The following is a 22,823-nucleotide window of genomic DNA, read 5'->3' on the forward strand; positions in this document are numbered from 1 at the left end:
CAGGTACTTATCCTGGTCTCCCATGGGGTGCAGGGCCCAAGCACTTGGGCCATCCTCCACTGCACTCCCTGGCCACAGCAGAGAGCTGGCCTGGAAGAGGGGCAACCGGGACAGAATCCGGCGCCCTGACCAGGACCAGAACCCGGTGTGCCGGCGCCGCAAGGCGGAGGATTAGCCTACTGAGCCGCGGCGCCAGCCTACATTTTGCTCTCACCAGTAAGTCTTGGCAAGCTTTCCATTGCAGCTTTTTAAAAAAGATTTATGTATTTGAGAGGGAGAGTTACAGACAGAGAGAGGGAGAGACAGAGAGAGAGAGGTCTTCCCATCCACCGACTCACTTCCCAGATGGCCACAGTGTCAAGCTGGGCCAATCCGAAGCCAGGAGTTTCTTCTAGGTCTTCCACCTGAGTGCAGGGCCCCAAGCACATGGGCCATCTTCCACTGTTCCCAGCTCATTAGCAGGGAGCTGGATTGAAAGTGGAGCAGCCAGGACTCAAACTGGTGCCCATATGAGATGCCAGCACTGCAGGCAGAGGCTAACTTACTAAGCCACAGTGCTGGTCCCCATTGCAGTTCTTATAGAACAGTGAGCTGAACTTTTTAAAAAAGATTTATGTACTTTAAAGGCAGAGTGACAGAGAGGAAGAGATACACAGAGGGAAAGAGTTCTTCCATCTGCTGGTTCACTCCCCAGATGGCTGCAACAGCTGGGGCTGGGCCAGGATGAAGCCAGGAACCTGGATCTCCCACGTGGGAGATTTATCGAGGAGCATTAGCAGGAGCTGGATTGGAGCAGAGCCACTGGGACTTGAGCCAGCGCTCTGTCATGGCACACTGGCATTGCAGGCATCAGCTTAGCCCGCTGCACCACAGTGCCAGCCCCAGTGAGCTGAAATTGTAAAGGTTTGTAGATGGTGGGAGTGCGGCTGATACGGGGCATGAGGCACAGTGGGCCTGGAACTGTCAAGTATGGCTGGCACATGGATGGGTAGCAGGGTATGGGGGAAGGCAGTGCTGGAGTGGCCAGCTGGGCTCAGGTCACACAGTCCAAGCCACAGTTCCTTTTAGGAGCAGAGCTCCCTGGGAGCATTCTGCAGTTTATCGTCTAGGTAAACTATTCTCTGACCTCCTGTAACAGGAAGCTTAAAAGACTGACTATTTGACCAGAGGGCAGAGGTAGGCAGGGAATAAGAGGCCTCGTCACGGAGCAGAGACCACAGAACCCCCTAGAAGAGCACAGAAAACGCTTCTCCTGAGGTTCTCCATGGTTGTACATCTCCAGAGTCACACACGCTAATTCACATCCCGGAAAGAGGAGCCTTCAGGCTCGATCCCAGGCTCGGTGTCACCCAGATGAGTAGTGGTCGTCGGGGGGGGGGGGGGGCGTCTGCTAAGTGGCCAATGTTCCTGTCCGCCTCACCCCTTTCTCCAGGAATGTTGAAATGCTTATCCAGCTGATAGCCCTGGGGGAGCTGCCTGCTGAAGTGCAGCCCCCTAAAAACCTCCTGGACAACCCAAGCTCCGTCTATAATGCCTGGCTCGATGACCTCCCCCAGCACATCAGGGACTTGGTGCTGAGCCGGGTGCCTGAGTGTGACATAAAGAAGCAGTTTCTGAAGGTCAGTAAAGATGGCTGTGGAGGAGGGGGCACCAGAAAAAATCCCAGAGACACCAGGGTAGCCTGCGGTCTGGTCATGCGAAGACCTGTAGTTCACGGTGTGCTGTTTCAGGGGAATCCTAAGTCAACTGACTTTCCGGGAAAGAAGGTTAGCTTGGAGATCTGATTTTCCCAGTGATCCAAGGCTTTGAGGGAGTTTTCCGGAAGAGAATGTTGTACTATCCTTTGTTAGGTTTAAGGATACTTTAGCGTCTACCCTTTCTCTCCTTGCAGTATAAGGAGGGCTACAGATTTATATTCCTGAACTTCATTGAAGCCACATCATTCCTTCCTGGATCCATCTTCTGGTCTATGCTCTTCTTCGTGACAGTGCTGATCCTGGGACTGAGTACCATCATAGGGTTCATGCAGGGACTTCTGATCCCACTCCAGGACACCTTCTCGTCCTTCAGGCGGCACAGAAAGCTGTTCTCAGGTACTCTGACCCATGATCCTGACTCCACTGAGACTCGTTCAGCCAGACCTCTGGCCTTGATCAAGACCCAATATTTCCTCTAGTGTTCGTCTCTATGCTACTGTTCCTGTGCGGCCTCTTCTTCCTTCGACCTCCAGGCGTCTACTTCTTCAGTCTGCTGCATGAACACTGGACAGTCCTTCCCATCATCATCATTGTCATGTTTGAAAACATTACCATAGTGTGGGCTTATGGGTCCAGGAGGTAATCTAGGCCCAGGTTCCCACAAAGCATGGGTCTATGGGAAACGTTAACAGCTTTCTTGTTGTTGCTTCTTTTCTCATCCAATTAGGGCAACACAGGGATCTTTAATTTCAGGACCTCTGGGAAATCTCTTTATTCATTCTATCACTGAACATATTTTACAGTGCTTCACATGTTCCCAGCACTGTTTTAGTTGCCAGGAGAGTGCATTGAATAAAACAAGCATGCTTGTCTTCAGGGAGCTCATAGTTTACTGGAATCGAAACACAGTAAACAAGTTAACAAACAGAAATGACAGGGGGAATCAGAGGCGATGGCAAGAACAGAGTGGGATTATGTGTGAGTGCTAATTCAGATAGGATTCTGTAAACTGACATGTGAGCAGACTTTTTCATGAAATAAAGTAGGAAAGGAGCTATGATAACGTTTTGAGTATTCTAAGCAAGAAAATCTTAAATATCAATACCAGAGGAAGTGTCATGCAAAGAGTGTTTTTTATTTATTTATTTATTTATTTATTTATTTATTTGAAAGGCAGAGAAAAACAGAGAGAGAGAGAGAGAGAGGTCTTCCACCTGCTAGTTCACTCCCGAAATGGATCGGAAGTGGAGCAGCTGGGATATGAACCAGCGCCATTATGGAATGCTGGCACTGCAGGCAGCAGCTTTACCTGCTATGCCACAGTGCCAGCTTCTGTAAACAGTGTTTTAAGATTTATTTATTTGAAAGGCAGAGTTTCAGAGAGAGAGAGCTTCCCACTCGCTGGTTCACTCCCCAGATGGCCACAACAGCTGGAGCAGGGCTGATCTGGAGCCAGGAGCCAGGAGCTTCTGGGCCTCCCATGTGGGTGCAAGGGTCCAAGCAGTTGGGCCATCTTCTATTGTTTTCCTGGGCCATAGCAGAGACCTGGAATGGAAGAGGAGTAGCCAGGTCTCAAACCGGCACCCATATGGGATGCTGGCACTGCAGGTGGTGGCTTTACCTCCTACACCACAGTGCCAGCCCTCATGCAGAGAGTTTTTGGGGAACAGGGAGGTTAGAGAAGGGGTGAGACCAGAGAGATAATGGAGGCCAGATCATTTAGTGCCTTGTAAGCCATGGTAGATCTTAGCTTTTGGGGGGGGGCAGCACTGTTGTAGCAGGTAAAAGCCACCACCTGTGGTGCCAGCATCCCATTATGGGTGGCAGTTCGTGTCCCAGCTGCTCCACTTACGATCCAGCTCTCTGCTATGGCCTGGGAAAGCAGTAGAAGGTGGACCGAGTGCTTGGACCCCTGCACCTGTGTGGGAGACCGGGAAGAGTTCCTGGCTCCTGGCTTCAGATCAGCCCAACTTTGGCCATTGTGGCCATTTGGGGAGTGAACCAGAGATGGAAGATCTCTCTCTTTCTGCCTCTACCTCTCTGTAACTCTGTCTTTCAAAATAAATAAATAAATCTTTAAAAAAAACTTAGTTTTTTATGCAGAGTGAGAGATCAGGCATTGCAGGGTTTCAGTAGGGGAGTGACACTATCAGATCTGTTTTTAAACAGGTATCTGACTGTTGTGTGGAAGCCAGACTATGAAGAGTCAATGTGAAGGAGAAGAGTTGGACGGCATGCAGTGTTACAAATGAGAGCTAACAGTGGCTCGGGCTAGGGTGGTAGAGACGCTGGGGAGAAGTGAACTGACTTTGGAAGGTAGACCTACAAGGGCAAAGGAACAAGATAATCAGGGACACAGCTGTGGAGGAGTCCCCAGCACAACATAGACATTCTCATGTTCGTGAGACAAATGGAAGTCACTCGGCCTTTATCCTGAGGGCACTGGGGACACACGGAAGGTCCTTGAATGGTATAAGGATGTTTGGAACGTTTTCCTGGGTTGGGGTGAAGTACAGCCTTACTAGGGAGAAGATACGAGAGGGTGAGACTTGAAGTGATGCAGATGAGTAGAGGTGTAATAGGATATTGAAGATACTAAGGGTGGGCTGTCCCTGCCCTCAAGGCTGGGTAAGGCCCTGATGGGCCTCTCACACTCATGTCCCTTCCCCAGGTTCCTTGAAGACCTTACGATCCTGTTGGGCCATCCCATCTCCCCCATCTATGGCTGGCTATGGTGCAGTCTGTGTCCGGTTATGTTGCTAGTCATGCTTGTGGTAACTGTAGTTCGTCTTGCTATGAAGAACCTCACCTACGTGGCCTGGGACTCGAGCAGTGTGAGCTTCCCTCTGCAAATCCCAGAAGCCCTTGGAGCGGAGCCCAGACCTTTCAGTCCACTCTTGACTGGAGAATCTGGTGATTTCGTTCTCTGAATCCCTGAAGACTTAGTCTTGTGTCCCCGTTCTCCTCCCACCTCGCCCTTCCACATCCTTCCTCTTCTCCTTCGGAACTTTGACCCTCTGAACCCGTTTCCCATCTCTTTGCAGTCAAAAGAGGTGATTCGACGATACCCGTCGTGGGCACTGGTCTCGATGATCATCCTCTGGCTCGCTGCAATCTCCCCCATCCCTGCATACTTCGTCTACTGCCTCATCAACAAGATCCCCTTCAGGTCTAAGATGGAGGACAAGCAGGCAGTAACCTCCAGTTCCCTCCTCCCAAGTAACCGGATAATGCCCGGTCAGGAGGTCCAAAAGGCAGAGATTCTGCAAGATAAAGCAAAGGCTGATCAACCTGCTGTGTGACTTCCTAACTTCATTCAACACACACCCCTCAAGAGGTCTGACTCCGTGTCAGCTTCCAGCCGGTGGTGTCCCTAGATCCAGAATCACTGGTATTCCCAAAGGGAGGGGAATTGTTTGGGTGGCCAGTGGAGTCTGGTTTTGAAGTCCCCTCCTGGGCTCTGCCTTCCCCAGTTACCACTGTCACTGTGTCTTCCCAGTCCCTTACTTCAGTACACACACACACAAGTCATATGTGCTATTGATGATGCCTGGCCTGGAGCTGGAGGAGGAGTACTGCTGTCAATAAATCAACCCACTGGGACTCCAAGCACTGAGTGCAAGATCTTTTCTGTAGACTTCACAAGACTTCCGTCTTCCTCCAGTCAAAAGTCTAGCCCTGAGGCCCTGCCCTGCCCTTGCCAGGGCAAGTTCAAACGCTAGATCACTCGCACCGCCTCGCCCCAGGACTGACTCTGACCAGGGAAGCCTAGAAACTGGTGGCTCCAACACAGCTGGAAAGGGCCTAATGTGCTTTCCACTGAGGCACGCCAATCCCATCAGAGATCTAAAAGGTATCAAAAATTTAAAAAGAGGTTGCACCAGTGGTTCAAACGCTGCGTTGTGGACAAGGGTATTTGTAAATCAGTGCACAGCCAGTTTGGGGAACTACCAAGTTATATGGCTCAAGCCACCAGGGGGCCCACAGCCGCTTAGTAAGAAACATCATTGGCCTTACACAGGACTAAGCAGACTACTTGGTGCAGACAATGATGCGGATTTCTTGGAACTTGTGTTAGGGGTGACTCCATAAATAAGCCACAGTGCTTTCCCAGAGGAGGTCGGGGCCAGTCAGCTAATGGTTGAGGGTAGGGGCTGTAGTGGAGGTGGTTGAGATTGCCAGATTCAGGAGATAGGGATGCTCAGAGGTAATGGGATTTTGGACTGCTTAGGACCCATGAGTGAGTTCTGTGTTGAGGAAGGAAGATATCCCCCAACCGCTGGTGAGGGGGACATGAGGCGGGCTAATAAATGGAAACAGCCGGGTGTCCGCAGTCTCGGCCTCTGAAACCACGATTCTCCAAGCTTGAGGATAGGCGGGCTGGAGGAGGCGTGAACCCCCAGATCGCCACCCATTGGTTCCTGCACGCTTGCGGCCCCGCCCCCTCGCTCCTCTCACCCGAATCCAAACGATCGGCCGGCTCGGCTCGAAGACTGGTGCTTGTGAGTCAGGTAAGGTGGGGACGGAGAGACGTGATCAAATGGTCTGGGTGCCCAGCCTCTTTACTTTGGGGAACCCAAGGGCTCATCCTCTCTGCCCTCTTCCCTCCCACCAGTTCCAGCTTTGGGGGTGGAACTGGGGAGGGGATGGAAACATGGGGGGTTACCAGGTAAACTTACGGAGGCGGGATGAAGACCTTGGCGTGTCCCTCTCAGCTTTCCTCCCAGGCCGCTGGTCGAACGTCCTTCGGCTCCTAACCGCAAGGTTGTTTGAATCGGGAACATCCCCCACTGCTGCGGTGGGAGGCCCTTATGGAGCAGTAGGAAGACGGACTCCCTGTGTAAGTATTTCTCCGATTACGCTGAAGGTCCTTGCGCTGTCCGCAGTCGGGCTTCCTGCACCAGCCTGTGTGATCCGAGCCTTTTTCTCCCTGCTGCTGGGACTCGCTGGCCTTGTTAAACAGAATGGAGCCCAGTTCCTTGGTGGGGCTTCTTTACCCTATTCCTCACAAGAATGGTGTGAGGTAGAGCTGTTGTCGCCCCCTGATCCCTGAGCAGACCTGGGAGGAAGAGTGGTTCATACAGTGAGGCAGGGGTACCGCCTGACAAAGAGCGCTGTCTTCTGTCTTCTAGATCTTTTATTTTGGAAAATTTAAAATTTATACAAAAGAGTAACACACTAATTACTATATACTCATCACCCCCCTTCAGTAATGACCAATGTCATGATCAATCTGTTTTCATCTTTCCTCCTCCCACTTATTTAGAAGCTAATCCCAAATTTATCATTTAATCTGAGATATGCCAGCACATATCTCCAAAAAAGATAATCTCTTTAAAAACAACTACAAAGCTACTATCAAACTAGAACAAATAGCAGTAATTATCTAATGTCATCAAATATCCACTCAGTATTCAGGTTTCCCTGGTTGTCTCATTTTTTTTTAAGATTTGTTTATTTACTTTGAAAGAGTTACACACAGAGAGAAGGAGAGACAGGGAGAGAGAGAGAGAGAGAGAGGTCTTCCATCCGCTGGTTCACTCTCCAATTGGCCGGAGATGGGCCAATCCGAAGCCAGGAGCCAGGAGCCTCCTCCAGGTCTCCCACGAGGGTGAAGGGGCCCAAGGACTTGGACTACCCTCCACTGCTTTCCCAGGCCATAGCAGAGAGCTGGATCGGAAGTGGAACAGTAGGGACTCGAACCAGCGCCCATATGGGATGCCGGTACTGCAGGCAGCAGCTTTACCTACTACACCACAGTGCCTGCCCCCATATATTTTTCCTGGTAGCTTTATCTTTTTAAAACAGCTTTATTGACATGTAATTCACATAGCATAAAATTGCCCAATTTAAGGATATATTTCAACAGCATTTACTATATCCACAGAATTGTGCGTTCTTCCCTACAGTCAATTTTATTACATTTTATTACCCTAAAAAGAAACCCCTCACCCTTAGCCACCACCTCCCACTTTCCCAGCCACCACCACCACCACCTCCAACTTTAGGCAATCACTGATATACTTTCTATCTCTATATGCATTTGTCTATTTTGGACATTTCATACAAATAGATACAATACAATATGTAGCTCTATATGGCCAGCTTCTTTGGTTTAGGTTAATGTTTTTGAAATTCATTCATGCCATAGGGTGAAGCACTACTGCATTTCTTTTTGTTGCTGAATAATCTTCCATCCACTGCTTCACTCCCCAGATAGCTGCAACAGCCAGGGTTGAACTAGGCTGAGGCTAGGCGTCGGGAACTCCATCTGGGTCTCCTGCGTGGGTGGCAGTGTCCCAAGCACTTGGGCCATCATCTGCTTCCCAGGAAGCTAGATTGGAAGTGGAGGCAGAACTTCACGCCAGGCACTCTGATATGGGATATGGGCATCCCAAGTGGTAGCTTAACCCACTGTACCACAACATCTGCCCCAAATGTCTCATTAAAAAAAAACAAAAAAAGTATCCTCTCTGTCTCTCCCTCACTGTCTAACTATCTGTCAAATAAATCAATTTCAAAAAATTTTTTAAAAAGTTTGAAATCAGCATCCAAATAAAATGCATATGTTGCAATTCATTGCTACATCTCACATACCCCCCCACTTGCAATGTATTTGTTGATAAAACTATGTTGTCCTGTAAAATTTCCAACTACCTAGATTTTGCTGATCACTTCCTGTGGTGTCATTTAGCATATTATTCTGTCCCCTATATTTCTTCCAAATTGTTCATTAAAGTGAGAAGTTGATCAGTTTCGGTCTCATGCTCTGACAAGAACACTTCCTGAGTGTGTTTTGTACCTGTGTTGGGAGGAAGGCAATGTTTGGCTGTCTACTTGTGATGGTAGCAGCCACTGGTGAGCATCGTCCACACCCACATGTGCATGAGAGGTCACAAAACGGTGGTACTCTAGGTTTATCAGTCCTTGTTTCTCTGTTAGCTGGAATACTTGCAGACTCTTCTCATCCTGGCACATTCTGTGCAGGAAAGGCAGATTCCATGTTGATTCTTTCCTTTTAGTCACCAGTTCAGATAAATGAGTTTGTTGCCTAATATTCAGATGTGACCATTGAGATTTTTCTCCTTTAGGATTTTTATGAATTCATAGATTTAAATATATTTCATGTGTTTTGGTCCATTATAGCTATTCTTATTGATACTCAAATAATCTCACCTTTGACCTCTAGTGTCTCTCTGACGCCTCAGTCCTTGTGATAAGATTCCAGTGGCCTTTTCTTGCTTTCTGATATGACTGTGCTCCAGGATTAACTTGTACATTTCGTACCCAAAGATGGAAATTAGCTATTTCTCCAAAGATATCTGGTCTTTTAGTGGAAAATGATAGTTGAAGATCACAATTGTATGCTAGCTACATTCATTGTCATGCCATTAGTCATTGTTTCTGAGCCTTTTCAATAAATAAGGCTAAGTAATCATTTCCCCCTAAGGTAAAGTACATCATAAATTCACCCATTTTTTAAATATTTGAGTTTGTACCATAAGGATTATACTTAGCCTCCTGGATTTTACACTTATATCTTTTTTCCTCTAATGTATGGTCTTAGCACTTGATAGAAGTTGATACCCATAAGCCCTCACCCTCACCATTTCCAAGACTGAACTCAATTGTCTTTAACAGTTTTTTCTTCCCCAAACCTGGTTGTCCATCCACGTTTCTATAAAGAGTTGAGGTAGAGTTTTAACACTGGTGAGCCTAGAGCCCAGACAGGCAAATGTAGGTTAAGTCTAACATTGGACCGGCGCCGCGGCTCTCTAGGCTAATCCTCCACCTTGCGGCGCCGGCACACCGGGTTCTAGTCCCGGTCGGGGCGCCGGATTCTGTCCCGGTTGCCCCTCTTCCAGGCCAGCTCTCTGCTGTGGCCAGGGAGTGCAGTGGAGGATGGCCCAAGTGCTTGGGCCCTGCACCCCATGGGAGACCGGGAGAAGCACCTGGCTCCTGCCATCGGATCAGCGCGGTGTGCCGGCCGCAGCGCGCCGGCCGCGGCGGCCATTGGAGGGTGAACCAACGGCAAAGGAAGACCTTTCTCTCTGTCTCTCTCTCTCACTGTCCACTCTGCCTGTCAAAAAAAGAAAAAAGAAAAGAGTCTAACATGGTAGGATTGTAGGAATTGAAGATGGAAATGCCCTTATATCCTCTTGCTGATTTAGGGGTCTGTCGGGCAGCAAGAGTAACTAACCTCAGACCCGCCCACTGAGGGACTGTGGTTGTCATCTCTGACCTGAGGGGATTTGCTCCCTGTTGGGAGGAACACGGGTGTTTAGAGACAGAAAAATCTGAGTTTGAATATATCAGATCTTTGGGTAGTTCTGTGGCCCTCAGCAAGTCACTGGATTTCCTTAGCCTTAGTTTCCTTGTCTATCAGACGGGGGTGTGGAAGCAGTTCCACGGATTTGCTGGGAAAGTAAATTTGTGCATTAGAATCACCCTAAGACCTATTAGATATAGTAAACGTTAGTGTGTTGAGATTTTATTATCTTTTTCTAAATCTGCACATTTATTCAGATCTTTTAAAAATTTTTTAAAGATTTTATTTATTAATGTATTTGAGAGATTTCCAAACAGAAAGAGTGAGAGACAGAGAGAGAGGTCTTCCATCTGCTGGTTCACTCCCCAGATGGCCACAACAGGCAGAGCTGGGCCCATCCGAAGCCAGGAGCTTCCTCTGGTTCATGAACATGGGTGCAGGGGCCCAGACACTTGGGCCATCTTCCACTGCTTTCCCAGGCCAAAGCAGAGAGCTGGATTGGAAGAGCAGCCGGGACTAGAACTGGCGCCCTTATGGGATGCCAGCACCGCAGGCAGCGGCTTAACCATCACACCACAACGCCAGCCCCATTTATTCAGATTTTATACAGCTATTACACACTCAAATATTCCCCACTATGTAAGATGCTTTAAGTTACTAGAATATATATTTTAAGGGAAGGTAACCATCAATAAAGCAGGATTTTTCTTTGTTCACTGCTGTATCCATAACACCTGGAACAGTTTCATATATGCTTTCCCAGGCCCAAGAGGCATCAAATATTTGCTATGAAAGCAATAACCCCTAAATGGTACTTTAAAGATTTAAGGCAGTTTTCAACTTGCACGTGAGAAATGTCTACTTCATGTGTTGTTTTCCCCTTGATTGAAAAACAACATTTTTAATAGTCTGAAGTGGTAGGGCATAAACATGGAACAGTTTTATTTTTCCCTAAAAAAACCTCTTTCTTTTTGCTGGATTCCTGATCCCTTAATTCCTGCTCCTTTCCATTCACGGAAACTCCAACGTGACATCCATTTTAAACCCTCAGCCTCATCGAGTCAAAGCTTCCTCACTCCCGTTCCTGGACGTGGCGACTCGAGGAGCTCGAAGTGGAGAAAGCGAGGACTCGTCTCTCCTCATTCCTTCCCCTTTGACTCATTCCCTCTTTCCCAGTCTGTGTTTCTAATCCCAGCTCCTCTAATGTAAGATCCCTCCCTTTTACCAGCCCAAGTCTCCATGGGAGGAAATACATAAGAAAACAGGGGATAATCATCTCCAGCCTTACTGTGGGCGTGACTACAGTCCGTCTCTCGGTGGTCGCTGCTTCTCTGGTAAGCACAGCCTGGTCTCGTGTGTGCCAATGGCAGGAGGTGTCTGAACGGGGAGACCTCAGAGGATAATGTGTACGTTCTCCCTGATAGCACCCACAGTTCTCTGACATGGGAGAGCTGAGCCTAATCTAGGCCCTTCTGATTTCAGAAACCGCTGTGTCTGCTAATGCATGGAAGCCAGGCTACCTTCCCTGGGGCCTGTCTGACCCACAGACAATTCAGACATCGCTGTCACCACCACCGTGGTCAAGGCTTAGCACATAGTAGCTCTCACAGGTCTCCCTGTGTGCACCTCTGCCGCTATTACTTCCTGCCTCTCCAGAGGTCGTGGCTGTCCTTTTAAGGGCATCACTTCTATATATATTGCTATAATGGCTTTGCCTGCTTTTGGAGATCTCTCTCCTGATAGCAAGATTGAGATTGAGATCCCGCCAGCGCCGTGGCTCAATAGGCTAATCCTCCACCTAGTGGTGCCAGCACACAGGGTTCTGGTCCCGGTCGGGGCGCCGGATTCTGTCCCGGTTGCCCCTCTTCCAGGCCAGCTCTCTGCTGTGGCCAGGGAGTGCAGTGGAGGATGGCCCAAGTACTTGGGCCCTGCACCCCATGGGAGACCAAGAGGAAGCACCTGGCTCCTGGCTTCAGACTGGCACAGGGCGCCAGCTGTAGCAGCCATTTGGGGGGTGAACCAACGGAAAAAGGAAGACCTTTCTCTCTGTCTTTCTCTCTCTCTCACTGTCTAACTCTGCCTGCAAAAAAAAAAAAAAATGTATCAATAGTTTTTGTTCCTTTTTATTAATGAGTAACATTGCATTCCATAGATGAAGCACACTTTCACTATTCACCAGCTTAAGAACACTTAGATTTTTTTCCAGTTATGGTAATTGTGAATAAACTCATATACAGGTTTTTGGCCAGCACCACGGCTCAACAGGCTAATCCTCCGCCTTGTGGTGCCGGCACACCAGGTTCTAGTCCCGGTCAGGGCACCGGATTCTGTCCCGGTTGCCCCTCTTCCAGGCCAGCTCTCTGCTGTGGCCCGGGAGTGCAGTGGAGGATGGCCCAGGTGCTTGGGCCCTGCACCCCATGGGAGACCAGGAGAAGCACCTGGCTCCTGCCTTCGGATCAGCACAATGCACCGGCCGCGGCGGCCATTGGAGGGTGAACCAACAGCAAAGGAAGACCTTTCTCTTTGTCTCTCTCTCACTGTCCACTCTGCCTGTCAAAAATAAATTAAAATAAAATAAAATAAATAAAAATAAACTCACATACAGGTTTTTGTGAACAAAATCTCCTGGATAATTACCTAGCAGCCATATTGTTAGGCTATATGGGGCATTTTTATTATTTAAGAAATTTTCAGACTGTTTTCCAATGGCTGTACCATTTTGTACTGTACAACAGGTCCAGTTGCTCTGTATTTTGCCACATTTGCTATTATCAGTGTTATTGTTGAAATTTTAAAGCATATTTGTAGATTCTTTATTTCTCCTATCAGTTCTATCAGTTTCTACTTCATATGTTTGGAACTCTGTTATTATACGCATAGGCCTTCAGGGTTGTTATTTCTTGGTGTATTGATCCTTTTTGGGGGGAGAGATTTATTTTCTTTCTTTGGAAGAGTTACAGAGAGACTGAGAGAAACTCACACAGGGAGAGCTATCTTCCATCTGTTGGTTCACTACCAAATGCAGGGTCAGTGCTGGTCCAGGCAGAAGTCAGGCACCTGGAACTCCATCCAGGTCTCCCATGTGACGGGTATTGTTCTGTCTACCATGCATGTTGCAAATATTTTACACTATTTTATGTCTTGTCACTCTCTTAAGGGCAACTTTTTTAAAAAAAAATTTTTTTAAGATTTATTTATTTGTTTGAAAGAGTTACACAGAGAGAGTAGGAGAGGCAGAGAGAGAGAGAGAGAGAGAGAGAGAGAGATATCTTCCATCTGCTGGTTCACTCCCCAATTGGCTGCAATGGCTGGAGCTGTGTGATCCGAAGCCAGGAGCCAGGAGCTTCTTCTGAGTCTCCCACATCGGGGCAGGGGCCCAAGGACTTGGGCCATCTTCTACTGCTTTCATAGGCCATAGCAGAGAGCTTAATGGGAAGTGGAGCAGCCAGGACTCGAACAGGCGTCCATATGGGATGCCAGCACTGCAGGTGGTGGCTTTACTTGCTATATCACAGCGCCAGCCCCATATTAAGGCAACTTTTTTTTAATTGAAAGATTAGAGAAAGGAAGAGAGAGAGCGAGAGAGAATCTTTTGTCTGCTAGTTCACTCCCCAAATGGCCACAATGATCAGGGCTGGGCCAGGCCTGAGCCAGGAGTTTCAACCAGGTCTCCCACGTGGGTGACAGGGGCCCAGACACTTGGATCATCTTGCACTGCTTTTCCCAGGCGCATTAGCGGGAGCAGGATTGGAAGATCGGTGCCCATATGGGATGCCAGCATAGTTGGCTGCGGCATAACCTGCTATGCCACGATGCCAAGCCCCCAGTTAAGGTAATTTTTATTGACACAGATTCCTATTTTTAATTTTGGCCAATTTGTCAAACTTTTCCCTTATCATTGGTGTTTTTTATATTCTGTTTTAGAAATCTTTTCCTACTTCAAGCCATGAAAATACTGTCGTGGGTTTTTGGTTTAAAAAATTTGATTGTTTCATTTGCTCTGCTTAATAGGTTTTTTTTTTTGTTTGTTTTATAGACTTATCTTTTAATTCCACTTTTCCCATAAACTTTTTTTTTTTTTTTTTTTTTGACAGGCAGAGTGGACAGTGAGAGAGAGAGACAGAGAGAAAGGTCTTCCTTTTGCCGTTGGTTCACCCTCCAATGGCCGCCGCGGCCGGCGCGTTGCGGCCGGCGCACCGCGCTGATCCGATGGCAGGAGCCAGGAGCCAGGTGCTTTTCCTGGTCTCCCATGGGGTGCAGGGCCCAAGCACCTGGGCCATCCTCCACTGCACTCCCTGGCCACAGCAGAGAGCTGGCCTGGAAGAGGGGCAACCGGGACAGAATCCGGCGCCCTGACCGGGACTAGAACCCGGTGTGCCAGCGCCGCTAGGCGGAGGATTAGCCTAGTGAGCCGCGGCGCCGGCCTGCTTAATAGGTTTTTGATATGTGAAGCTGAGGAGGTCAGATTTCATTTATTTCTATAGCGATACCCAGTTGTCATGGCAACTGGCCAGTTATTGGAAAGAACTTCCTTCCTCTATAGCTCCGCAGTGCCGTATTTGTTGTACATCGATTCATATTTGTACATGTTTTCACTCTCCCAGAGGTGTGCAGCAGAATTCTTTGTGATGGTGGAAGTGCTCTGCATCTGCCCTTCCAGTGTGGCCACCGTGGGCCTCTGAGCGCTTGTACACAGCTAGTGTGACTAAGGGACACAGTTGTTGATATTCCTTAACGTGAGCTTACATGGCCACAGTGAGCACTGCTACCGTACTCATCTGTGAATTTCGTTCCGTTGATTTCTTTGTGCCTTATAGATCCTTGTGCTGTGCTTGCTTAATTACTGTAACTTTATACTCAGTCTTTACATTTTTTTCTTCTCCATCAAGACTGAAGTAACCATTCCAGGCCTTTTGTTTTGTATGCAAATTTTAGAGTCCATTTCCACAGAACCTCTGCTGTGATTTTTTTTTTTTTTTTTGACAGGCAGAGTTAGACAGTGAGAGAGAGAGACAGAGAGAAAGGTCTTCCTTTGCCGTTGGTTCACCCTCCAATGGCCGCCGCAGCCGGCACGCTGCGCCGATCCGAAGGCAGGAGCCAGGTGCTTCTCCTGGTCTCCCATGCGGGTGCAGGGCCCAAGCACTTGTGCCATCCTCCACTGCACTCCCGGGCCACAGCAGAGAGCTGGCCTGGAAGAGGGGCAACCGGGAAAGAACCAGCACCCCAACCAGGACTAGAACCCGGTGTGCCAGCACCGCAGGCAGAGGATTAGCCTAGTAGCCGCGGCGCCGGCTGTGGTTTAATTTTTTTATAGTCTGTGTATAAAGGTCTTGATCATCTTTTGTTAAAAATTATTCCCAGGTGTTTTGCATCCTGTGGTATCATCTTAAATGGTGTTGCTTTTAAATGCTTATCTTCTAGAGGCAGGCGTGTTTTTCCCTGGGGGGGGACCCCACTGCCTCATCCACACATCCTTGGGTTGGCGAGGCCTCAGGAGTTTGTGTGCGATTGGCAATGTCTCTCCTCAGCTTGTACACCTGAAGTCTGCAATCCTTGATGTCAACGAAGAATGAGGCCCCGCTCCCAGAGAGTGGTGGGCTGCCATCCAGCCAGAGTGACGAGGTAGCTGGCGAAGGCGTGGAGGCCCGGGATGTGGGGCCCCAGAGGCTCGTCCACTCACAGTCCAAGTCCCTGTCCGCTGCCAACTCGCCTCCCCTGCCCGTGAGGGCGAAGCTGCTTCGCCCTGAGGATGTGGAGGAGGACACACAGGACATGGACACCCTGTCCTCCTACGTCTGGTCTGAGCAAGACAGTGAAGAAGTGCTGGAGTCTGCGGAAAAGGCCGAGTCCAAGGAGGACGCCCCCGTAGAGCGACCGTCCTGGGCCAATAAGATGGAGTACCTCTTGGCCCAGGTGGGCTTCTCTGTGGGCCTGGGCACCATCTGGCGCTTTCCTTATCTGTGTTTCCACAACGGAGGTGGTGAGCCTGGGCGCCGAGACTCATGGGTCCATGGGGGGGCGGTGAGGAGCCCGAGGCCTCTCCTGGATGCTCTAGGGCCTCTTAGATACACAGGGAGGGGGGTGGGGCAGGGTGTCTGAACACCTAGTCTCATGCAGGGGCAGGGCTAGAGGCCAGGGGAGTAGAAAGTAGGTATCTGGGTCTTCCAGGAGTTGGGGTGCGGGGGCGTAGATACCTGGGACCGTGAGGAGGGAATCCGCTTCCCCGGGTCCTGAGCCCGAGGTTCCCAGAGCCTTCCCACGTCCCCTCACAGGCAGCTTCCTCATCATCTACATCCTCATGCTGTTCCTGGTCGGGGTGCCTCTGCTCTTCCTGGAGATGGCAGCCGGCCAGAGGCTGCGTCAGGGCAGCATCGGCGTGTGGAAGGTCATCAGCCCCTGGATCGGTGGTGTGGGCTATGCCAGCTTCACGGTGAGGAGTGCGGGCTTCCCACGCCCGTCCTTCACACCCCACTCCCATGCACAGCCCCGACCCAGAGTGGATCCAGGGGTTCTCTTCCGGGAGTCGGTTCCCCAGTCCTCAAGCCAACACCCACCGCTCTGCTGGCCCGCTTTCGCCTGCCTCCAGAATTCTTGACGACCTCTAGGTGTGCGTCATCGTGGCGTCGTACAACAGTGTGCTCATGGCCTGGAGTCTCTTCTACCTGATTCAGTCTTTCCAGTCCCCACTGCCTTGGGCATTGTGCCCCACAATGAACTCCAGTGCTCTGGGTGAGAAGGGAAGGAAGAAGGCGGGAAGTGGGAGATGAAGGAGAGGAGTGAGAGAGGAACAGGGTTATTTAGAGAGGTGGGATGGACAGTAAGATGGGGACGCGGGGTGGAAGAAGGGGGGCCTGGTCTGCCGTTTCCTCCAAGGCCGGTTCACCCCAGATCCTGAGTGCACGCGGACCTCCTCCACTACTTACTTCTGGTACCGGAAGATGTTGAAGGCTGCAGATGAAATTGAGTTGGGTGGGCTGCCAGTCTTGCATCTCAGCCTGTCTCTCTTTGCGACCTGGTCAATTATCTGCATCTCCATGATCAAAGGGCTCAGATCAACGGGGAAGGTAAGCTGCTGCCTCACTCATCTGATGGCCTGTCTTCCGTCCAGAGCCCTAGTACCCTGCTAACTGATGCGTGTCGGGTTCCTTGCAGTCCGACCTCTGTCACCCATAGCCTTCGACGTTCCTGTCCCCAGCTTCTGCCCTCGCCGAACTGTTTCTGAACCACGCTTTCCCCGCAGATGCTGTATGTCTCAGTGCTTCTCCCCTATATCATCCTCTTCTGCCTCCTTATCCGGAGTCTGCTGCTGGAAGGCGCCTACTTTGGTCTCAAGAGTTTGCTGGCGACCAAGGTGAGGAGTGCTTGTCCTTTAAACGGGTGTCGCAGTGTGAAGGTAGTCTGCCTGCTCCCTCCCGCACTGTCTTCGCTGCCATCCCCAGCAGGGCTTGCCGCTCCTCCCTTTATGCCCCATTTGCCTGGCACTTTTCCCTTCCAGGCAACAGCCCTGTACTCCATGGAAGTGTGGCGCCGCACAGGGAACCAGCTGTTCTTGTCCACAGGCCCTGGCTTTGGCAGCTTCACCGCGATCAGCTCATACATCCCTCGGTCCAACAACTGTGTCACGGATGCTTTTGCTGTGGCCCTTCTCAACCTGGCCGCCTCGATGACTGCCACTCTGGTTGTATTTGCCATCATGGGCCACTTGGCCACAGTGGACACCAAGAAATGTTACCTGAAGTGAGTGCCGTCTTTCACTTGGAAATCGCCACAGAGACCTTTTAGAGAACCATCACAAGCAAAGTCTCAGAGACGGCCCCAGAGCCCCAGTCTCAGGGATGCTGGCTCAGTCAATACACAGCCCTCAGAACTCCAGTCTCAGCCCATTCCTCAGGGATGCTGGCTCAGTCAATACACAGCCCTCAGAATGGCGCCTCCTGCACCTTGGGAACACCTGATCTCTGCAGTGCCTTCACAGCCACCTTCATAAACTAGGGAAGTCCCAGACTCAGAGGCTCCAAAAGTGTGTTCACCCCCTTCTCATGTGGGGACAGCCATAGAAAAGCTGTGGAATACCTTCAGCTAAACTGTTAGACCAGAACAGACCCATACCACCAGAGCCTTCATGGCCTATTTGTTTCTCATTTTCTTCTCCTTTGGCATTCATTTTAAAAAGTAGTCATCAGATACTTATAAAACATCTCCTCTCTACCAACCCCTGTTTTGAGTTTTGGAAAAATGGCACATTGGACCACCATCCCTTAGGAAAATCACAGTCGTGAGGAAGCAGATACTAAATAGATAATAACAAACTCAGAGGCGCTCACTGCCTGGACTGCCTGAGACGGCTTCCTCACAGAGGAAACTGGAGGAAATCAAACCTGACAGATACCCACGACTGGGATTCTCTCCGATGTTTCCCATCATAAAAAACTTATGGCCGGCGCCGCGGCTCACTAGGCTAATCCTCCACCTTGCGGCACCGGCACCCCGGGTTCTAGTCCCGGTCGGGGCGCCGGATTCTGTCCCGGTTGCCCCTCTTCCAGGCCAGCTCTCTGCTGTGGCCAGGGAGGGCAGTGGAGGATGGCCCAAGTGCTTGGGCCCTGCACCCGCATGGGAGACCAGGAGAAGCACCTGGCTCCTGCCATCGGATCAGCGCGGTGCGCCGGCCGCAGCGGCCATTGGAGGGTGAACCAACGGCAAAGGAAGACCTTTCTCTCTGTCTCTCTCACTGTCCACTCTGCCTGTCTAAAAAAAAAAAAGTAGGTGGCAGACAGTTTACTCTCGGATCCTGGAGGCCTGGGTGTCAGCTTGGGCTCCACCTAAACCAGATCAAAACCACGGGGCTGGTAACTCCCCCCCTCAGGTCGAGCATGAGGAAGGCAAAGTTCTCCTAAGACACCAAGTGGTTTACCTGATTCTGCTCCTGTCCCCAGGAATGCTGACACAGTGGTGAAGCTGGTAGCTACTGGGGTCCTGCCTCCCGAGGCCCTGCCCCCAGATAGCCTGTATCAGGATCCCAGCGCCATCTACGTGAAGTGGATCCAGGGCCTCCCCACGGAAATCAAAAATAAGGTCCTACAACATTTGACTACTTGCAACTTAACTAGGCAATTGACTGAGGTGGGTAAGGGTTGGAGACGGGGCCCTTGAGTTCCCTTCAGCCCACAGTGTGCCAGAAGCGTCAGCTGTCTCCCTCAGCTGTCTGTAGAGCCCAGGCAAGCAGTCCTCGTAGCACCTTGGCAGCCGTGCTGGAGGCGCACGTGCTCTCACAGTGAGGCGCTGTGGCCGCCCCGCACCGAGCGCTCAGGTGACGGAGGCTAGACCCAACTGCTGTAGGAAGACGTGCCCCTGCTCCGGGGCCATTCCCAGGCCAGGGAGGGAGCAACGTGGGGCTCATTCGGAGCTCAGAGTCCCACCATGCTCTCTCTCGTTCACAGGTTATGGGGGGGCCCGGCGTGGCCTTCGTGGCGTTCACTGACCTCATCTCCGTGTTTTCTGGACCCACCTTCTGGTCCATCATCATCTTCCTGATGCTGGCAAACCTGGGGCTCAGCACCATGATAGGGATCATGCAGGGCATCATCACCCCCCTGCAGGACACCTTCTCTGCCCTCAGGAGGCACACCAACCTGCTCACAGGTGCTCGGCCCACACCCTAACCCGGCTGGGTCCTCACGCAGCCTGGCCCGAGTTCTGACCTCGACCCACCCTGCTGTGTCCCTCCAGTGGGCGTCTGTCTGTCGATGTTCCTGGGCAGCCTCATCTTTGCGAGGCCTTCGGGCAGCTACCTCGTGAACCTGCTGGATGACTACTGGGCCTCTCTGCCCCTCTTCTTCATTGTCATCGTGGAGAACGTGGCCATGGCCTGGATCTATGGGGCCAGGAGGTGATGTCCCAAGCCCAAAGGCTCCTGCGTTGCACCCATAGAGTGTGGGTCCCTAGGGGGCGCTGGTCCCTTCCTTGCTCTGACTACTCTCCCAGGACTCAGCGACAGTGAGAAGTCCACCTCAAGTCCAAGGGGCTCTGAGCCCTGCTCTTCTCCAGGGGAGTGTGGACGTCTGAGACGTGGACCGCTTGCTTCTCAAATGTGGTTTCTGGGCCAGCAGCCCTGGCATCATCTGCAGCTTATTAGAAAAGCAGACCCTCGGGCTCCACCCCAGGCCTTCAGATTTCAGCATCTTAATAAGACCTCAGGTGATTGGTGCCCCACTTGAGGATCGAGGGTGGTGGCACTCCCAGGCTGTGCTGGTCTTGGCCTGTTCGCTCACGCATGCACTCACTCATTCTCACCTATTTCTTAGGGCTGCCTGTGTGCCAGGCGGGTCTTAGGGTGAGTACCAGGGACTCTGGGATGTCACCTGGAGTTCTCTCAGGGTACAGAGTCCAAACACAGAAGCAGGTGTAAGCACATCCCCAGGCAGGATGCCCGGTCTGTGGCAGAGGCTGGAGGCCTCCAGCACACAGGTGGTCACTTAGAGAAGGACTAAGTGCTAGGCAAGGGGTCTTAGACGACGGGGTGTCTGCAGAGTCTGCGCAGGGGGAAGTCAGGCGAGGGAGAAAAGTGGAGCAGCGCACTGCAGACAGAGGACTTGTGGTGGGTTCCGAAGGTGCATCAGAGAGGGCTGCGCGCATGGGCTGCAAACAAGCAGTTCAGGAACTTGGCCTTGACCCTGGGCAAGGGGTGGAAGTGTTTCTCTAACAATCCTGGGACTGAGGCAGAGACAAAATTGAAAGGGGACAAAGTAGAAGCAGTAAGAGTGGATGTGGAGGGGCTGTGGAGGTGAGCAGAGCTTCCGGAAATGCTGAAGGCCCCCTCCTCCACTGGCCTGGGCTGGCCCCGTCCCCTCAGGCTGGCGGGGTCCTGAACGGGTCTCCCAAGGTTCCGCTGCCCTTCCTGCAGGTTCCTTGCAGACGTGATCATCATGCTGGGCCACGCCCTCTCCCCCGTGTACCGCTGGCTGTGGTCCTGCCTGTCCCCAGTGGTGCTGCTGATTCTGTTTGTGACCACGCTGATCCACCTTTGTGTGAGAAGCATCACCTACGTGGCCTGGGACTCGAGCACTGTGAGTCCCCCGAGGACCCCGGGGTGGGGGGAACTGACCCTTCACCCTGCTCTTGCCTCACGGTCTCTGTCACCTTATTCGCTGGCTCCCTGGGGGTTCAGATACTAGATTCCTTGCCCTGGCTCATCTCCCACCTCCACCCTCCCCAGCCTTCCAGTTCGCATAATCAGGGCATGCTAAATCTCCTGTCCTCTTTCTCCACAGTCGGACGAGGTGATCCGGGTCTACCCACGGTGGGCCAACGTGCTGCTCGTGGTTCTCATCATCACCACCATCTTGCCCATCCCTGCCTACTTCTTGTACATCCTCATGAAGGTGGCTTTCCCGGTCCCCAAGACCCAAAGTGGCAGTACCATCATCTTCAAGCCTGAAACCAGAGAGTCCTCACAGAAACCTGGCTCACGGCTTAAGGAGAGGCAGATCTCAAAGGCTAAAAAAATGGATAAATAACCAGCCAAAAAAACCCAGTTTCCTGCCATGTGAGTAGCTCCTCTTGACAATAAAGACTCGGTTCAGTTGGCACAACCTCGGCTCTTTCTCAAAGCAGAGCTCTCTGGCTGGCGTCTTGCCACTAGAAGAGGGAATGACAGCTGCTGATGCAACTGAACCTAAGACCTTCTGCTCTCCTAGGCCGGAGTGCTTTGTATTTTTTTTACATTGGGGACTACCAGGAAGGTCCTCCTCCTCAGACCCATAATAATGGTGTTGTCTGGCTCCCAGTATCCGGCTGATGGCAATCCCACTCTCCTAGGCTTCCTTCCCCCAGACGGGTCTGTGCTCCGTCCGGTCCCTCTGATACCAGCACAGAAGTGGTGGTGGCAAATAAACCAGGTTGGTGTAACCTGACTTTTGTCATTAAAAAAAAGTGTCCGACTCCCAGTTTAGCCTTCACTGGTTCTATTAAATGTAAGTGCTGGAATCTGGGGTTCCTGGGCCTGCTGCTTCCTGGAAGTGGACTGAGCCAGGTGGAGGGGATTTCCCCAAAACCAGCAGATGCAGGGCCGGCGCTGTGCTGCGGTGCTGACATCCCATATGTGCTCACTTTGTGTTCCGGCTGCTCCTCTTCCGAGCCAGCTCTCTGCAATAGGACATGCCCAAGTCCTTGGGCCCCTGCACCCGCGTGGGAGACCTGGAAGAAGCTCCTGGCTCCTGGCTTCAGATTGGCTCAGCTCCAGCCATTGCAGCCATTTGAAGACCTTTCTCTCTGTCTCTCCCTCTCTCTGTAACGCTACCTCTAAAATAAATAAATAAATAAATAAATAAATAAATAAATAAATCTTTTTAAAAGCAACAGCAAGCCGGCGCCGCGGCTCACTAAGCTAATCCTCCACCTAGCGGCGCCGGCACACCGGGTTCTAGTCCCGGTCAGGGCGCCGGATTCTGTCCCGGTTGCCCCTCTTCCAGGCCAGCTCTCTGCTGTGGCCCAGGAGTGCAGTGGGGGATGGCCCAAGTGCTTGGGCCCTGCACCCCATGGGAGACCAGGAGAAGCACCTGGCTCCTGGCTTCAGATCAGCGTGGTGCGCCAGCCGCAGCGTGCCGGCCGCGGCAGCTATTGGAGAGTGAACCAACGGCAAAAAGGAAGACCTTTCTCTCTGTCTCTCTCTCTCTCACTGTCCACTCTGCCTGTCAAAAATAAAAAAATAATAAAATAAAATAAAAGCAACAGCAGCGGGGGTAGCGCCATGGCTCACTTGGTTAATCCTCCGCCTGTGGCGCTGGCATCCCATATGGGCGCTGGGTTCTAATCCCAGTTGCTCCTCTTCCAGGCTAGCTCTCTGCTTTGGCCCAGGAAGG

The 22,823-nt window shown here is 51.2% G+C and overlaps 2 protein-coding genes across 7 annotated transcripts in view; both read left to right on the forward strand.

Moving 5' to 3' along the window:
* SLC6A16 (solute carrier family 6 member 16) overlaps window positions 1-5,306 on the forward strand; it is a 30,694-nt gene extending 25,388 nt beyond the window's left edge. For 4 of the 5 annotated variants that reach the window (XM_008253010.5, XM_070063088.2, XM_089318969.1 and 1 more), the window contains 5 exons: window positions 1,433-1,619; window positions 1,892-2,093; window positions 2,177-2,336; window positions 4,369-4,531; window positions 4,742-5,306. In XM_008253010.5, coding sequence (XP_008251232.4) covers window positions 1,433-1,619; window positions 1,892-2,093; window positions 2,177-2,336; window positions 4,369-4,531; window positions 4,742-4,999 — 970 coding nt within the window. In that variant the 3' untranslated portion in view covers window positions 5,000-5,306. The remainder of the gene's footprint in view (window positions 1-1,432; window positions 1,620-1,891; window positions 2,094-2,176; window positions 2,337-4,368; window positions 4,532-4,741) is intronic. The other variant, XM_089318966.1, reaches the window with a different exon arrangement.
* Window positions 5,307-5,453: 147 nt separating this feature from the next.
* On the forward strand, window positions 5,454-21,554 carry LOC108175439 (orphan sodium- and chloride-dependent neurotransmitter transporter NTT5). 2 transcript variants are annotated; one of them, XM_089318971.1, is made up of 14 exons: window positions 5,454-6,208; window positions 6,413-6,537; window positions 11,195-11,300; window positions 15,495-15,946; window positions 16,239-16,396; window positions 16,572-16,695; window positions 16,855-17,030; window positions 17,207-17,317; window positions 17,462-17,703; window positions 18,900-19,086; window positions 19,404-19,605; window positions 19,693-19,852; window positions 20,867-21,029; window positions 21,234-21,554. In XM_089318971.1, exons 4-14 carry the CDS (start codon window positions 15,523-15,525, stop codon window positions 21,477-21,479), a joined length of 2,193 nt encoding a protein of 730 aa, XP_089175097.1. In that variant the 5' UTR covers window positions 5,454-6,208; window positions 6,413-6,537; window positions 11,195-11,300; window positions 15,495-15,522; the 3' UTR covers window positions 21,480-21,554. The 2 variants fall into 2 exon arrangements, with proteins under 2 accessions (XP_089175097.1, XP_051696670.3); XM_051840710.3 differs by lacking the exon at window positions 11,195-11,300.
* Window positions 21,555-22,823: the final 1,269 nt, after the last annotated feature.

This window comes from Oryctolagus cuniculus, chromosome 18 (genome assembly GCF_051225735.1).
Source record: "Oryctolagus cuniculus isolate XC-2025 breed Fujian yellow rabbit chromosome 18, ASM5122573v1, whole genome shotgun sequence".
Lineage (NCBI taxonomy): Eukaryota > Metazoa > Chordata > Mammalia > Lagomorpha > Leporidae > Oryctolagus > Oryctolagus cuniculus.